The sequence below is a fragment of the Notamacropus eugenii genome, chromosome 1 (genome assembly GCF_028372415.1).
Source record: "Notamacropus eugenii isolate mMacEug1 chromosome 1, mMacEug1.pri_v2, whole genome shotgun sequence".
Classification (NCBI taxonomy): Eukaryota; Metazoa; Chordata; class Mammalia; order Diprotodontia; family Macropodidae; genus Notamacropus; species Notamacropus eugenii.
In genome coordinates, this window is record NC_092872.1 from 603,796,029 (window position 1) to 603,811,808 (window position 15,780).

A 15,780-nucleotide genomic window follows, 5' to 3' on the forward strand; every position below is an offset into this window, starting at 1 on the left:
AAATGAAACATGAGGCAACATTGATTTTTAAGCTGCAATGCACTTAGTTTTTAAAATCATGTTTTCTTGAATGAGGGAAGAATTGTCTGAATAGAAGCCAGATGACCTATCTAGGAATTAACCTTTCTGTTTTAGTGACCTGAAATCTGAATGCCTATTTTAACTACACCTTCAGAAAAAATGTCCTCAAGCAAGTCTCAAACAGTATCTTTTGTATTTGAAGTTTTAAATAAAACTGTTTATTCTAAATAGGTAATTGTCCTACTTCTAAACTTTCTTTTCTTTTTCTGGCATTTGTGCATAAAATATCTTTACTATGAATATAGACACTAATATATCCCCTAATTATTTCTTATGTGCTTTACTTTGTCTTACCTACTGTAAGTAATTTGAGAATGGGAATAATTTTCTTCCAAAAAAAAAGCTTTAGTGCATCACATACAGTGTGTGTTTAATAAATGCTTATTAGTGTAATGAATGAATGTGTATTGTTTCAGCTCTGTGAGTGAATTTTTAGGAACTTTGATCATGTAGTTAGCATTGCTAGTTTGTTCATGGAAAGAAAGATTTGATTCAGAGAGCATTGATGTTTTATTATGATAATAGGAAGGGTTGTTTCTTTTATAAGTCAAATGGTATAATAAGAATATTTCTAGAAAAGTTTCATGTAAAAGGTGTTTGCTTTAAAGGTCATTATGCTTGTTTTCATTTTGAATTTTCATTGCCTCATTTTTATTATTACTTTATTTGCTTAGATGCTCCTAATATATATGTAATCTCAGCTGGCCAGGGTGAGCTGATGCTGATACTAGTTAAAATGGTAGTAACAATTCTTCGTTCCTGTAAAGGTAGATGCCATATAATGCAGTAATTGTTGGAACCAATCAGGCAGAGACCAAGAGGCAGCTAGGTGATACAGTGAGTAGAGCACTGGACCAGGAGACAGGAAGATCCGTGTTCAAATTCGGCCTCAAACACTCACTAGCCATGTGACCCTGGCCAAGTCCTCAGTTTCTCATTTGTAAAATGAGAACACACTGGAGAAGGAAATGGCAGCCACTTTAGTATCTTTGCCAAGAAAACCCCAAATGGGATCCCAAGGAGTCAGACACAACTGAATAACAACAAACTTGAGTTACTAGGAAACTCATCTCTATAAAAACTAAGCCGTAAAGGAAATTGTATGTTAAGCCCATGTGGAAAGCGACAAATTTAATTCCTTACTTGCAGTGATGTGTTTGTGGTTAATACCTACCACAAATCTGACATTTTCCTTCAGGCTTAAAGAAATCACATTATACTGTATAGGCTTCTAGTTTTACGCTGTGACTAACTAGTAGCTTGAATTTGAAAACAAAGCCTTTATCTCCCTTATTAGCACTTTCCTCACTTTCACATAATTTAATATATTTTTTTTCTTTTTTACATGTGTTTATGACGTTTCTCCCCATCTAGACTTTAAATTCCTTAAGTAGAGGAACCATTTACACTCCTATATTCCCATTATACATGATATATTGATGAACAAATTCTAGGTATTTGGTAAATGTTTGATTAATTTACTAATATAACTAAGAAGTAGTAAACTTTTCTTCTCAGAGCTAAGGATCAGAAACTTCTAAAAAAAAAATTGTTGCAGTGATTGTTGTAGTCCTCCTTCATACCTAAGAATACATAATAATAATATAATGAAAATTTAAGATTTACAAAGCACTTTTCCTTACAAAAACCTTGTGAGATAGGTAGAACAAGTATTATCCCCGTTAGAGAAAAAAATAGGCTAGTAACATAGCTTGTGCCTTAAGGTAGGAATCAAACCCAAGTTTCCCAGTCTCTGGATCAAGGACTCTTTCATCTATGCCATGGAATCAGACATAGGGGAGTATTGTGTAAAATATATTTACTTTATTTTTAGCCATTTAAAATTTATGTATAGTTTTTAAAATTCTGATGTTAGATATCAAATAAAATGAGCATTTCTATATACAAAGTGGAACAGAAAAAATATTGTGACAGGAAACTGCAAATCTCTTTATGTACAACTTTCTGCTAAGTAAATACATTGACTTTAGAAGAAATTCAAATGAGGCACAAGTAGAATATATTTGGTATTTCTTCTGAAGAGATATCAAAAGTAGAGAAAATATATACAGTATCCCTGGATATCAGTAAGGCCTTTGACAGAGTCTTATAATATTCTTCAGTTACGTAAACTGTTCAGTTCTTTACAAAGTGACTTGGATTTTTAAATCTTTCTTGAGAATTTTTACCATTGAGTTAAATGCATTTTATTAAATTTGTACTGAGAGCTGGGAGGAATGACTAAATTTTTTAACTATGTCAAAATAAGGATACAAAAAGACCTCTTCCAATTCCAAAGTTGTCTTGATTTAATGATTACATATATAATCATATGTATATGAAACCAATATCTTTTAATGTTTGAAAGGTTGTCAGGATCTTCTCTCTGGAGGGAGATCACAGGATATTAGCATTGAAAGGCACCTCAAAAATCGTTTAAATCTAACCTGTGCACAGATAAGGATCTCATACCCAGCAAGGGGTCATTAACCTTTCCTTAAAGACTCCAACGAGAGAAAAATCGTGTCTTTACTGGGGCAACCCATCCCACTTTTGGATACCTCCAAATGTTAGGAAGTTTTCCTACCATCAAACTTGATTGTGTTTGTTTGCAACTTCTCCTTACTATTCCTAGTTCTACATTCTTGTGACAAGCAGAGAAGGGAAATAAAATAGCCTTTTTCCAAATGCTTTTCTTATCCAGGCTAAAGATTTCTTTAACTGAATCTCTTATGGTATATTCTCAAGGCCCTTCACCATCACCATCCTGGTTTCCCTCCTGCAGACATCCTAACTTATCAGTGTTCTTCTTAAAATATGATACCCTGGCCCTCTGTCCCTCTTTCTCCTCTCCTCCCTCACTCCCTCCCCTCCACCCCACCCCACCCCAAGCCAGACTCACTTTGCGGCAATGCTGACATCCCCACCCCCTTTATCTGGAATCACAGTGGTGGCCAGGACTCTGTACACATACCCTGAAAACTGGTGGGCCTTCAAGGCCGTTATCACTGCACAGTACAGTGGGACCCAGATCTGCATACTGTCCACACCTCCCCACTTTCACTTTGGTCAGACCAACCGGACCCCCAAATTCCTCTGAAAATTTCCTGTGGGCACAGTTACAGCTTTTGAGTGTGTTGATGGGTTCTGTGTGTTTGAAACCAGTGCCACTGCGTACTTTGTGATGACTTTCAAGGCTCAACTCCGGAGGCAGCTACCTAGGTGATCCAGTGGGTGAACTTTGCTGATAGTGACATCGTTCCTCCAGCCAGTACCTGGGTGTTCCCCACTCTGGGCATCATGTACCACAACAGACAGGCCAGAGAGAATGTCAAGGAGGAGGTGAGGTGGATTCTGGGCCTGCTTGATTCCCACCTGAAGACCCAGACTTTCCTCATAGGGGAGTGTGTGACTGGCTGACATCACAGTTGTGTGCACCTTCTTGTGGCTCTATAAACAGGTCCTAGAGCCATCTTTCTGGCAGGCCTCTCCCAATACCACTGGTTCCTTACCTGCATCCACCGGCCACAGTTCTGGGTGGTGTTGGGAGAGGTGAAGCTCTGCAAGAAGATGGCACAATTTAATGCTAAAAAGTTTGCCAAGAGTCAGCCTAATAAGGAGACCTCAAGAAAACAGAAAGGACCGTGAGAGGAAGAAAAGAAAGTCCAGGCTGAGCAGAAAGAAGAGAAGAAGGCGGCTGGTGGTCCCTGACCTGGAGGAGGAGATGGATGAGTATGACCAGGCTCTGACTGCAGAGCCCAAGGCCAAGGATCCCTTTGCCCACCTGCCCAAGAGTACATTTGTGTTGGATGGATTTAAGCAAAAAGTACTCCAACAAGGACACACTGAATGTGGCCCTGCTGAAGTTCTGGGAGCACTTTGACCATGACGGCTGGTCCTTGTGGTACACGCTTCCCCAAGGAGCTCAGCCAGACCTTCATGAGTAGCAGCCTCATCACTGGAATGTTCCAGCACCTGGACAAGCTGATTAAGAGTGCATTTGCCAGCATCATCTTTTTGGAACCAACAGCAGCAGCATAATTTCTGGAGTCTGGGTTTTCTGGGGCCAGGAACTTGCTTTCCCCCGAGTCCAGACTGGCAGGTAGATAATGAGTCCTACACATGGTGTAAGCTGAATCCTGGCAGTGAGGAGGCCCAGATCATGGTCCAAGAGTACTTCTCCTGGGAAGGGGCCTTTCAGCACATGGGCAAACCCTTTAATCAGGGCAAGATCTTCAAGTGAGCATCTTTGCTGCTACCACCTAGCTGCCGGCTTCCTCCTGTGTAAGGAGGTGCCAGTCATTGAATGAAACTGAACACACACACACAAAACTAAAACAAAACATGACTGCCTGAACTGAATACTTCACATGCCTGAGAAGACCAGAGTGTCTGACGAGAACAGAGCTATCACAACATTATTTCTGGATCGTCTGCCTCTCTTTTTGCAGCCTAAAATCACTTTGACTTTTTTGGCTGCCATACCACACACTATTAGCTTAATCTCCATTTCATACTGCTTGCTTTAAAAAAAAATATATGAAAAATCCTACTACACATTACTTTCAAAACTGTCCCACTTGTTTGAACTTCCCTCTGTTTTCTTCTGTACATTTAAAAGTATTCTTCTCCCACATGCTAATTATGGAAAATATCAAGCTCCTTCCTCCTTTCTACACTTTTAACCATTAGCCATCTCTTTTCCCTCTTCAGACCCTCAGAATAGAAACCCTCTGTTCCAAGGTCTTCTATTTAGCTCCCTTATTACCCTTTGAAAACATTGGCATTCTGAAGTGACACTTGCTTCTTCTATGAATGTTGGCCCTATGCCATCCTACACCTATTTCTAATTGCTCCAATAAATTTATCCTCCTAGATTTTTCTTGACTTTTGTATTTACATTTCAAAGTTCCCTCTTATCTCTGGTCTTTTCACCAGAAATGCTTTGAAAGCTCTCTGATGCATTGAAGGTCCATTTTTCCTTCTGTGGGATTATACTCAGCTTTGCAGAATAAGTAATTCCTGGTTGGAAGCTTATATGTTTTGCCTTTGGAAGTAATGTATTCTAAAATCTCATCTCATTTGTAATAAAAGCTAATTGTCTTGTGTGACTCCCAACTGTGATTCAGTCCTACTTGAACTCTTTCTTTCTGGATGCTTGAAATATTTTTTCCTTAACATAGAAGCTCTTGATGTTGGCCATGACATCTCTTGAACTTTCCCTTTTAAAGTCTCTTTGAAGAGATGATTTAAGTCATGATTTTCAGAGAATTCACTGATTTTCAAATTAGTTTTCCTTAACCTATTTTCCGTGTTGTTTTTATATCATATGACATATTTTCCTATTTTCAGTCTTGATTTTGTTCTAGTATTTCTTACTGTTTCATAGAATCATTAATTTCCATTAATAGTCATGGAGTCCATTTCTTGTGTAAGGTTAACTGCTTTCTCTTCTAAGCTATTTATTCTCTTTCCAATTCTTTCCACCAGTCCCATTATTCCTTTTTTAAAAAAATGTTTTCATTTCTTATAAGTGTAGAAATGTAATCTTTATGTAAAATTAACATGCTTCCTTTTGAGTTACTACTTGCAGTTGTTATGGAGTTAATGCTTCTTCTTTTGGAGCATCTTTAGATTTGCAATAATTTTTGGTGTTGATATTTCCTTTGATCTCTCTAGCTTCAATTCCTGAATTAGGGTCGTATGCGAGAGCCAGGCTCTGTCCCCTGCTATTCTTTTGGGTGGTATCATTGGCCCTGTTTAGTGTTGTCCTTGATTCTTGCACTGACCTCTGCTTTCCAAGGTTAGCTCACCTTCCCTTATGGTCTTTAAGGTTCAAAGTACTGAATCTTCCAGACAGAGTCTGTGGCTTCTCAGAAATCTCCAGGTTTAGGCTGTCTGGTTTGAGCACTGTGGCACCATGCTGATTGCTGCTGCTCCAAGGGGCTTCAGCAGTCCCCACTTTCACAGGGTTCCTCACCTCTGAATCTATAGCTATTTCTGGTTAAGCTGGGAAGTTGCCCTTTTCTTGTGCTGACATTCCTCTTTCCTATTGCCCTTAGGCTTCTGGACTAATAGTAAATTCTGGGTTGAGGTAGAAGAAGTCACTTAGTATCATTTCCTATTGGATTTCTTTATCATTATTCAGTCTGGTGTGAACTTCAAGCATTTTGGTGGTAAACATTTATGGGAGCTAGATGTTCTACTTCCATTCAGGCAGTCCCCTTGGCTAGCAGTTCCCAACTTGTACTTTATACTTTTTAGTTTTGTTAACGCAAGACTAATACTATATTTACTTCTCCTTAATGAGTTGCTTATTGACAAGTGAACTAAAATGTATTTAAGTGAACTGAAATGAAGTGTCAGTTCTCTGTGCTTAAAGCTCACTTCAAGTACCAATCCTATATAAAGCCTTTTCTGATGTCCCCAGCTGTTTCTGCTTTCTTACGCCCTCCTTTGTCCCCCAGCTCCAAGTCATCTTATATTTTAATGTGTATTTTGTGTATACTTGCTGTGTATACCTGACTCTAGGTCCAGAGCTCTATCCATTGCATCATCCAGCTTCCCCACTCTAGAATAAGTATATCTCATTATGTATCTTAATCAACTAATTTACATTGTGGTTTTTTTTTTCTTTAACAGCTGGAGGTGATGTGTGCCTGCATTCCTATCTAAGTGGCCAGCCCACAGAAGAATCTCACCTAAGCATGTTAGCATGCTTCTTGATTTATCATTCTGTTCCCACCCCAGGACAGCTGTCTGCTGGAGGACTAGAAGGTAATTTTGCATCTCCCTTTTGTGTCCAGTTGTTGAGTTAGAAGGTACCTGCGAGGCACAGCCACTCTTCCTCTCTGGACGAGGAAGCTGAGGCCCAGGGAGGTGAAATGCCTTGCCCAAGATCACACAGGCAATAGATAACAGGAACAGGATTTGAACCAAGATACTCTGTAACTTTGCCTCCCTTTTCATCTTAATTGCATTCATTCTTAGTTTTTTAGTGTTAGAATTGAGAATTTTTTGTCATAAGACAAGAAATAAAGTTTATAAAAGTATGCTTCAGTATGCATTTGGTGTTCATCGGTTCTTTCTGGAGGTGGATAGCATTTTTCATCCTGGGTCCTTTGGAGTTATCTTGGATCATTGTGTTGATCAGAGTAGCTAAGTCTTCACAATATTGTTGTTACTGTATACAGTGTTCTCCTGGTTCTGCTCATTTCACTGAGCATCAGTTCATGTAGGTCCTTCCAGGCCTCTCTGAAGTCTTCCTGTTCATCAGTTCTTATAGCACAGTAGTATTCCATTACATTCATATACCACAACTTGTTCAGCCATTCCCCAGTTGATGGGCATCTCCTCAGTTTCCACTTCTCTGCCACTACAAAAAGAGCTGCTATAAATATTTTTTGTACAAATAGGTCCTCTTCCTTTTCTTTCATATCTTTGGGATACAGATCAAGTAATGGTGGTGCTGGATCAAAGAGTATGCACAGTTTGTAGGTCTTTGGGCATAGTTCCAAATTGTTCTTCAGAATGATTGGAATAGTTTAACTTCACTAATAGTCCATTTAGTATCCCAATTTTTAAATATTTAATATTTGTCATTTTCCTTTTCTGTCATGTTAGCACGTCTGATAAGTGTGAGGTGGTGTCTCAGAGCATCATTTATTTATTTATTTAGTTTTAGTTTTCAGCATTCACTTTTGTAAGTTTTTGAGTTCCAAATTTTTCTCCTTCTCTCTGTGCACCCAGCATGCAATCTGATATAAGCTATAAACACACAATTATATTAAATATATTTCCACTTTAGTCATGTTTGAAAGAAGAATGAGAACAAAAGGAAAAAACCATGAGAAAGAAAAAAAGAAAATAGTATGCTTCAGTCTGGATTCAGACTCCATAGTTCTTTCTCTGGATGTGCATAGTGTTTTCCATCACGAGTCGAGTTTTAATGTGCATTTCTCTGATCAGTAGTGATTTTGAGCATTTTTTCATGTGACTGTAGATAAACTTTGATTTCTTCTGAAAATTGTTCATATCCTTTGTCCATTTATCAAGGGGGGGAGTGGCTTTTATTTTTACAAATTTTACTCAGTTCCCTATGTATTTAAGGAATGAGGTCTTTACATTAAATTTTCTGTAAAAAAAAATTTTTCCCCCAATTTCATGTTTTCCTTCTAATTTTGACTACCTTAGTTTTGTTTGTACAAAAGCTTTTTAATTTGATGTAAGCAAGATCATCCAGTATACTTCCCATGATCATTTCTTTCTCTTGTTTGGTCATAAACTTTCCCTTATCCATCTATCTGACAGATACAGATTTTCATGATTCCCTAGTTTACTTGTGATATCAGCCTTCATATCTGAATTTATTAATTTTGACAAGCTGCTTTCCAGTTTTCTCAGCAATTTTTGCGAAACATTGAGTTTTTATCCAAAAGCTTGGTTTTTGGGGTTTATCAAACATTAGATTATTATGGTCATTTACCACTGTCTACCTCATCTACACCACTGATCCACCACTTTATTTCTTAACCAGTGGCAGATTATTTTGATGGTTACTGCTTTGTAATAGACCACCTTCACATTTTTTTGTTGATTCCCTTTATATTCTTGACCTTTTGTTCTTCCAGATGAATTTTGTTCTAATTTTTTTAGATATACAAAATAATTCTATGGTATTTTGATTGACATGGCACTGAATAAGTAAATTAATTTAGGTAGAATTGTCATTTTTATTATATTGGTTTGCCCTACCTGTGAACAATTAATATTTCTCCAGTTGTTTAGATCTGTTTATTTGTGTAATTGTGTTCATATAATCCCTGGATTTGTCTTGGCAGATAGACTCTCAAGTGTTTTCTATTGTTTGCATTTACTTGGAATGCAATTTCTCCTATCTCTTGCTATTGAGTTTTGTTTGTAGTGTGTAGAAATGTTGATGATTTATGTGGATTTATTTTCCATCCTGCAACTTTTCTGAACTAGTTTTTTAGTTTATCTTCTAGGGTTCTTTAAATATACCATTTATCATCTACAAAGTGAGAGTTTTGTTTCCTCATTGCCTATTTTTATTCCTTTAATTTTTTTTCTTGTCTTTTTATGTAGTTAACATTTCTAGTACAATGATTGCCATATTCAACCAAGACTTTAACTTCTACTTCCACAACATATCTCTCACACACTCCCTTTTATCTAATTCCATAGTCATTTCTTCTTGCCTGGACTATTACAACTCTTAACTGGACCCAACCTCTAGTCTCTTCTCTCTCCAATCCCAAGTCAGATGAGAGGTGATAGACTCTGGGGGTGGGGATGAGTAGGTGACAATGACAAAGATCAGGAGAAAGTGGTATAATTGTAAGGCATGGCCTTCAAAGGAAAGGGTTTGAATGATGGTGGTATATATTTGGAAATATAGGTCTCCTTTAGGTCTCTGTTCTGATGTGATGGGAACTTTTACTAATTCTTAAATAGTGTGAACTACAAATTCTGAGGTATTTCCAGTTGTAAATCTAAGTCCTGTACTAGTTTTAAGACCTCTGCTTTGACCTAGATATTAATACAAGTTTTTCTTTCTCTGAAAGTTTCATTTTTCTTAGAAGAATCACTTTAACTGAAAGTTCTGAGAATTAGGTTGTTATGAGTAATATACTAAATTTTCACAAGAAAGTTATGGTAATTCAGTTTCACTATTCAAACCAACAATTGGATCAAATACAAGCAAACTCAGTACTGTTATTCCACTCAGTGACTAATTTCAAAATGAAAGAAACACCTACACAATACAGGATTATATGGAGTGTTCTTATGAAATATAGTAGCTTTTTCTCTTCTATAAGACAGTGGTCGGAAAACCTACAGAGTAGCCAAAACAGAATTTAAAATGTGGAATTAAAGTGGAAATATGCTTTTTGTGGTTTGACCAAAAACTTTCCAAATGTACCAGAGTTCGTTCAATCAGTAATCATTTATTAAATGCCTACCGTGTGCAATATACACAGAATGGAAAGAATTTTTATTCTTTTATTTCATTCTGGTGGGTATTTATCATCTTTTCTGGGCTAAGATTCTAGATAAGGCAGGCATTTTTGGTCTATCAGGAAGGGCCAGAAAAAAAATAACCCAAGGAACCAGAAAGAAAGAATTCAAGCACCAGTTGGGATCACACATACTTAAGCAGCCTCCACTTTAAAAGATCGGAGAACTTGAAATACCATATTATAGAAGGTGAAGGTATAGGCTTACAGCCAAGAATAAGTTACCCAACACAACTAAGTATAATGCTGTAGGGAAGGGTGGGCCTTTCATGCAAGAGAAGACTGATAAGCATTCCTGATGAAAAGACTAGAATTGTGTAAAAACTTTGAAGATCAAACACAGCAGTTAAGAGAAAGATAAAAAGGTAAACATGATTGGCTAATAAGGTACTAAACAAAGACAAACTGCGTACATTCAAATATGAGAAGGTAATAGATTTGTCCCATCTGATCTCTTTAGGCCTGGGAGTAGTTCTCTTAGGTGTTGATGACCTCTAGAAAATAATGGAAAAGGAGGGGGAAGAGAAGTAATAACTGAGGAGAGTCAGGGGTGTGTGAGGGGAAAGGAAGGTTAAGGAAAGTTACCTCATAATTGGAGTGTGAAAGAGTAAACAAACAAGGAGGGAGACTTCATCCTAGTCTCATCTTAACTGGTCAAATACACAGTTGGGTACAGAATACATTTCACTCAACAAGGAAGTAGGGAAGGGTGATGAAGGAGGAAATAAAGGGAGAGCACATTAAGGGAAGGATTTGTGCTAAGCAAAACTAAGGATGTACAAAAACATTTATTGTTCTTTTTGAGGCGGCAAAGAATGGGAATCTGAAGGGGTGTCCCTAAAAATTGGGGAAGAAATCAATAAATTATGATATATAAATGTGATTAAAGAAAACAACTGTTGTGCTGTAAGAAGCAATGAAGGAAATGGTTTCAGAGAAACTTGGGAAGACACGTAGAACTGATATGGAGTGAATAGAACTAGGGAAACAGTTTGTGTAATGACAGTAATATGATAAAGGCAAACAACCTTTAATAAATTCCATGATCTTAGAGGATTAATGATGAAAAAAAGCTACCCATTCCTGAAAAAGAGGTGAAGGAGTCCATGAAGAATAAGACAAAATTTTTTTTTGGTCATAGCCAGTGTGGAAACTTGTTTTGATTGGCTGCGCTTCTAACTGGTTTTGTTTTTCTTTTGTTCTCATATGGGGTCTGGGGGAGAAGGGGGTTGGTATAGGGCACTAAAGATTTTTGCTAATTGAAGAAATAAAATATAACTGAAAATAAAATTAGAGTGCTTGGACTAAAACAAAAGATTCCATTTTATCCCAAGGTAAAGCTAGAAGTTATTAGAAGCACTGTAAAATATCCAGAATACAGTCCCACTCACTTTTCTTCCTCCTGTCCGGTTCTTTGTCTGCCTAAAGTGTATTCAGAATATTTATCCGTATCTGCCTATATCTATATATGTAAATAGTGGACCAAGTTCACGAGCACAGCTGGTGTGTTGTAGGCTAGGTAATAGTGCTCTTTATTCACTTGGGTTTTTTTCTTCCCCTACAATGATTAGTTAGTTGGAACCCTTATGAGTGATTATGGATCCCATTTGGGAGTCTGCAGCGTTGCCAGGCTTGATGCAGTAAGCATGGTATTACTCACAAATAGGAGCATCTGGAGGCACTTTCCTATCCTTCTTTCTTTTGGACTCAGCTAGAGATTCTCCATGATAGGGGTAAATTTATCTTCGGTGAATATATATCTTCCTATTTTAGGCCTTGTTATTAATAATCTGTTGGTCAAACAAAATTGTAGCATCCTGCACCTACTCTGATATGATGATCCTGTTTTGGTTTGGAGACATAGAGGAGGTTTTTACAAAAGAATCAGATAATCAAGTGATATGGATCAGTAGGCATTTATTATGGTCCATTTTAACTTATACAAGGGAAGATTTAAAGCCAAAATGAAACACACTAGTTAGTACAGGGGCCCAAGGAACTGTGATTTAAGGCAGAGGTTACAATCAGGCCTCAGTTCCCAGGGGAGTAAATCAGCTGGATCCTTGAGTGTGATGTTTTCAGGACAGAAAAAGAAAGGGAACTTTGAAACACAAACACAAAAGGAAAAACCCAGAAAGATAAATTTATTTCTTTGGAAGGAGTTTTTATTATAAAATGGAGCAAACACTCTAAGAGTAACAATTGTCCTTTCAGAATGTTAATGTCTTCAGAGAGTTTTGAAGGAGGTAAAAAGAAAAGAAAAACAGAAGACTTGTGGGTAAGGGGAAAAAGAAGAGATGGTAAAAAAATATATGTAAAGGAGGAAGAAGGAGAACTTGAGGTTTCTCATAATTGGAATGTGTTAGTAGGTATAGTATAGTAGGTATAGATACTGGGAACAAATGGAAGAGCAGAGTTGAGAGAAGATGATACTAATGGCAGGAAAATTGTGAACAAAATAAACTTACTGATCCTGAAGTGCGATTTAAAGGGGAAAAAATGCAGACTAGAATCTGAGGGGATGCTCATCAGTTAGAAGAGGTCTGAACATATTGTGGAATATTAAAAAAATTGAATATTGATGCTCCATAAGAAATGATGAGAGATAATTTCAGAGACTCTTGGGTGGTATGAACTGATGCAGAATGAAGCAAGCCAGAACCAAAACAACTTATTCAAAGAGAAAAATGCTGTATGTTTTTCTTAAAACAACTTTGAAAGACTTTAAAACTGATCAGTGCAATGACCAGCCAGATGATCTATGATGAGACATGGTACCCCTTCCTGACAGAGAAGTGTTCACTCAAAGTACATAAAGTGGATTTGATTTGTATGATATGCTTATTTGTTCTAAGGTGTTTTTTTCCTTTAGTTCTTTTATTTGGGGTTAGGGTAGGAAGTTGAAGGCAAAAGGAAGGGGTGAACAGTAATAATCCTCCCCAAAATACTGATGATTTCATTGCACAGAAGAGAACAGAAGGTAGTTCAGAAAGAAGCACAGACAAGAAAGACAATTTTGAAAGTAATGTGTGAATTTTGTTATATACTTTTTTTGTAGTGAGATTTTTTTTTCATTTAGAATCTTTTTATGTTTTTTATGTATGGAAATGCTCTTGAAGTGTTTCAGTTCAAAACTTTAAAAGAAAATTAATTTTCAAAAAGAAAAACTTCCAAGGTACTATCCTTTATGAAGTCAAGTGTTGAGTTTTTGGGGTTTTTTACAGAAAACAAACACCACAGGATCTTGTATTCTTTGTACTTTTCAGCCTCTTTTATGATATAAAAGAAGTCTTCTATAGTAAATCATTCATGAAAATCTACCTATTTCATCCTTATCCTGTCTTCAAAGATTATCTTGATACATATGTAAATTATTCTCCTCAAGATTTTGAATAAATGTGAAAGTATACAAATAAATGGAATTCATGTAGGCTTCTAAAAAAAATTAACATTAAATGAGTTAATCGTTTAAGCATTAAGTCCTATTCTGATATATCTTCCTGGTGTTGAAGTAATCCATAGGTTCTCGAATACTTTGCCAGCAGAACTTGAGTTCCTGCAAAGCTGGAAGTGGTTCAAGTCTGGGACAAGTAGTTGTGTATTGGTCATTCAAGGACCTCCCTAGCTAAATACAGAGAGTTTCTCACCAGGTTGGTCACAGGATAAATGAATGAATGATGGTACATATTTTTGTAGCTCATGAAGACTGACTACAAAGCTACAGAGATGTTTTGATCTGTATTAGTAGAGGGCATGTTCATGCTATGAACTCATGAGTCTTTGAAGTAGCGAAGTAATGTAAACATCGAAGAGAGAATGCGTAGTAATCTTTTATCTACTACTTCATTTAAATGAGGAAGTTGGCAGGTAAAAGTTTTGCTAAATAGATTTGCCACATTTCCCTTTTGCATAAATAACATGTAGAATGAAAATATTTATGTATATTTTCTTCACTTGATAATACTACATAGTATTATTTCACTTTGCAAACATTCTCTTGAAAGATGGTACGTACAAATAAAGTTATCTATGAACATATTAAAGTGTTCTGGGAACTTTCTCTTTAAAGGAATTCATTAAAAATTATTTTACAGAGTGACAATTTTTTAAAAAATCACTTCCTAATCTAACTTTAAGTGCAAATTGCTTCACGATTGTAGAAAAGCACCTGGGTTCTAATCCAGTCTCTACCACTTAAGTAACTGCATGACTTTTAAAGTTGCTTCAGCCCTTTGGTCTCTGTTTTTCTCTTCTGTAAAATTAAGATGTTGAATTGGGTGATCTCTAAGGTTCCTTCCAGCTCTAACATTCTATAATATGATATTGGTATATTGAGTTTTGTTTTAAATCAAGGCATTTATTTCTCTATGGAGTGTGCGTGTGTGTGTGTGTGTAACATATTATGTACGCATGTATGTATTTACATGTTTTAACCTGTTTCCATTTCTGTTTCTTTAGGAAGCATGAGTTTTTCTGAGCTACTTCTAAAATTCAAGCAACTGAAGATGCCTGTCCGAGCATTGCTAAGATTGGCTCCTTTGCTTCTTGGAAGTCCACAGTCAATGGTACTGTGATCACCCTAGTTAGCAGACCTGTCCTGGATATGAATTCTGCACAAAAGTGACCAAACATCAAAGCCTGAAGTATTGTTTATAAGTTATGTAATAGAACTATGAAGGAAAAAGAACTACACAGACATCAAATTGTATTTTAAAAAAAAATGTTTTCAATGTTACAGAGAGCTCTCAGTTGCTGTTAGAATATGTAAAAGTGAAATTAAAAATAACTTTACTTTTGTAAATAAAGTTTTTTGTTTTCAAAACTAGCTCGTTATGTATTTTAGTTTTGAAGTAGCTGTATCCTGACTAGAGTTTTTTTTTTTAAACTGTGGAACAACCTGAAGTTCAGGAACTTAAGAAATATATCTCTATCCCTCTCTCCATAGCAGGAAAAAAATCATTGAGTATAAGAATTTAGCAATCTATATAATTTTACATTAATCTGACCTTCAAAAATAAGCTTTGCTTAGCACTTAATCAAGTGAGGGAATTATTAATCATAGAGTATTTAAAGGCCTGCTTCAATGGAAGAAAGTCATTAATAATTCATAACCGGCCAACAGCAAGAACAAAACCAGTGAGCAAGACTTCTCAGTCTGCTTTGCTGGCTCCTTAACCAGGTCTCACTTGTTAACTATGGGTGTTCCCCAAGGCTCTGTCCTGGTCCTTCTTCCCTCTGTCCTTTCTCTTGCCTTTCACTTGATGATTTATTTTATCAGCTGCCATGAATTCAGTTGTAGTGCAGATACTTCTCAGATCTGTTTGTCCGGCCCTAACCTTTTTCCTGACTTCAAATTGCTAGCTGCCTAGTGACAATCTTTAACTGGATGTCTCAAGAACATTTGAGTTTACTCAACGTGTACAAAACTCAACTCAGTATCTTCATTTTATTGCATCTACTCAGCACAATGAATAGAGTGCTGGTCCTGGAATTAGGAAGACTGAGTTCAAATCCTACCTCAGACATATACTAGTTGGGTAACCCTGTATAACGAGGCTGTTAATAGCACCTTTCTCAGAGGATTGTTGTGAGGATAAAATGAGTTAACCTTTAAAGTGATTTGCAAATTGTAGAGCACTGTGTAAATGCTAGCTGTTAATTC

The 15,780-nt window shown here is 36.6% G+C and overlaps 1 protein-coding gene and 1 pseudogene across 2 annotated transcripts in view; both read left to right on the plus strand.

Annotated features, from left to right (window-relative positions):
* Positions 1–14,943, plus strand: part of ANAPC1 (anaphase promoting complex subunit 1) — a 166,810-nt gene extending 151,867 nt beyond the window's left edge. For both annotated transcript variants that reach the window (XM_072634682.1, XM_072634684.1), the window contains 2 exons: positions 6,724–6,858; positions 14,577–14,943. In XM_072634682.1, coding sequence (XP_072490783.1) covers positions 6,724–6,858; positions 14,577–14,692 — 251 coding nt within the window. In that variant the 3' untranslated portion in view covers positions 14,693–14,943. The remainder of the gene's footprint in view (positions 1–6,723; positions 6,859–14,576) is intronic.
* Positions 5–6,713, plus strand: LOC140520637 (elongation factor 1-gamma pseudogene; annotated as a pseudogene).
* Positions 14,944–15,780: the final 837 nt, after the last annotated feature.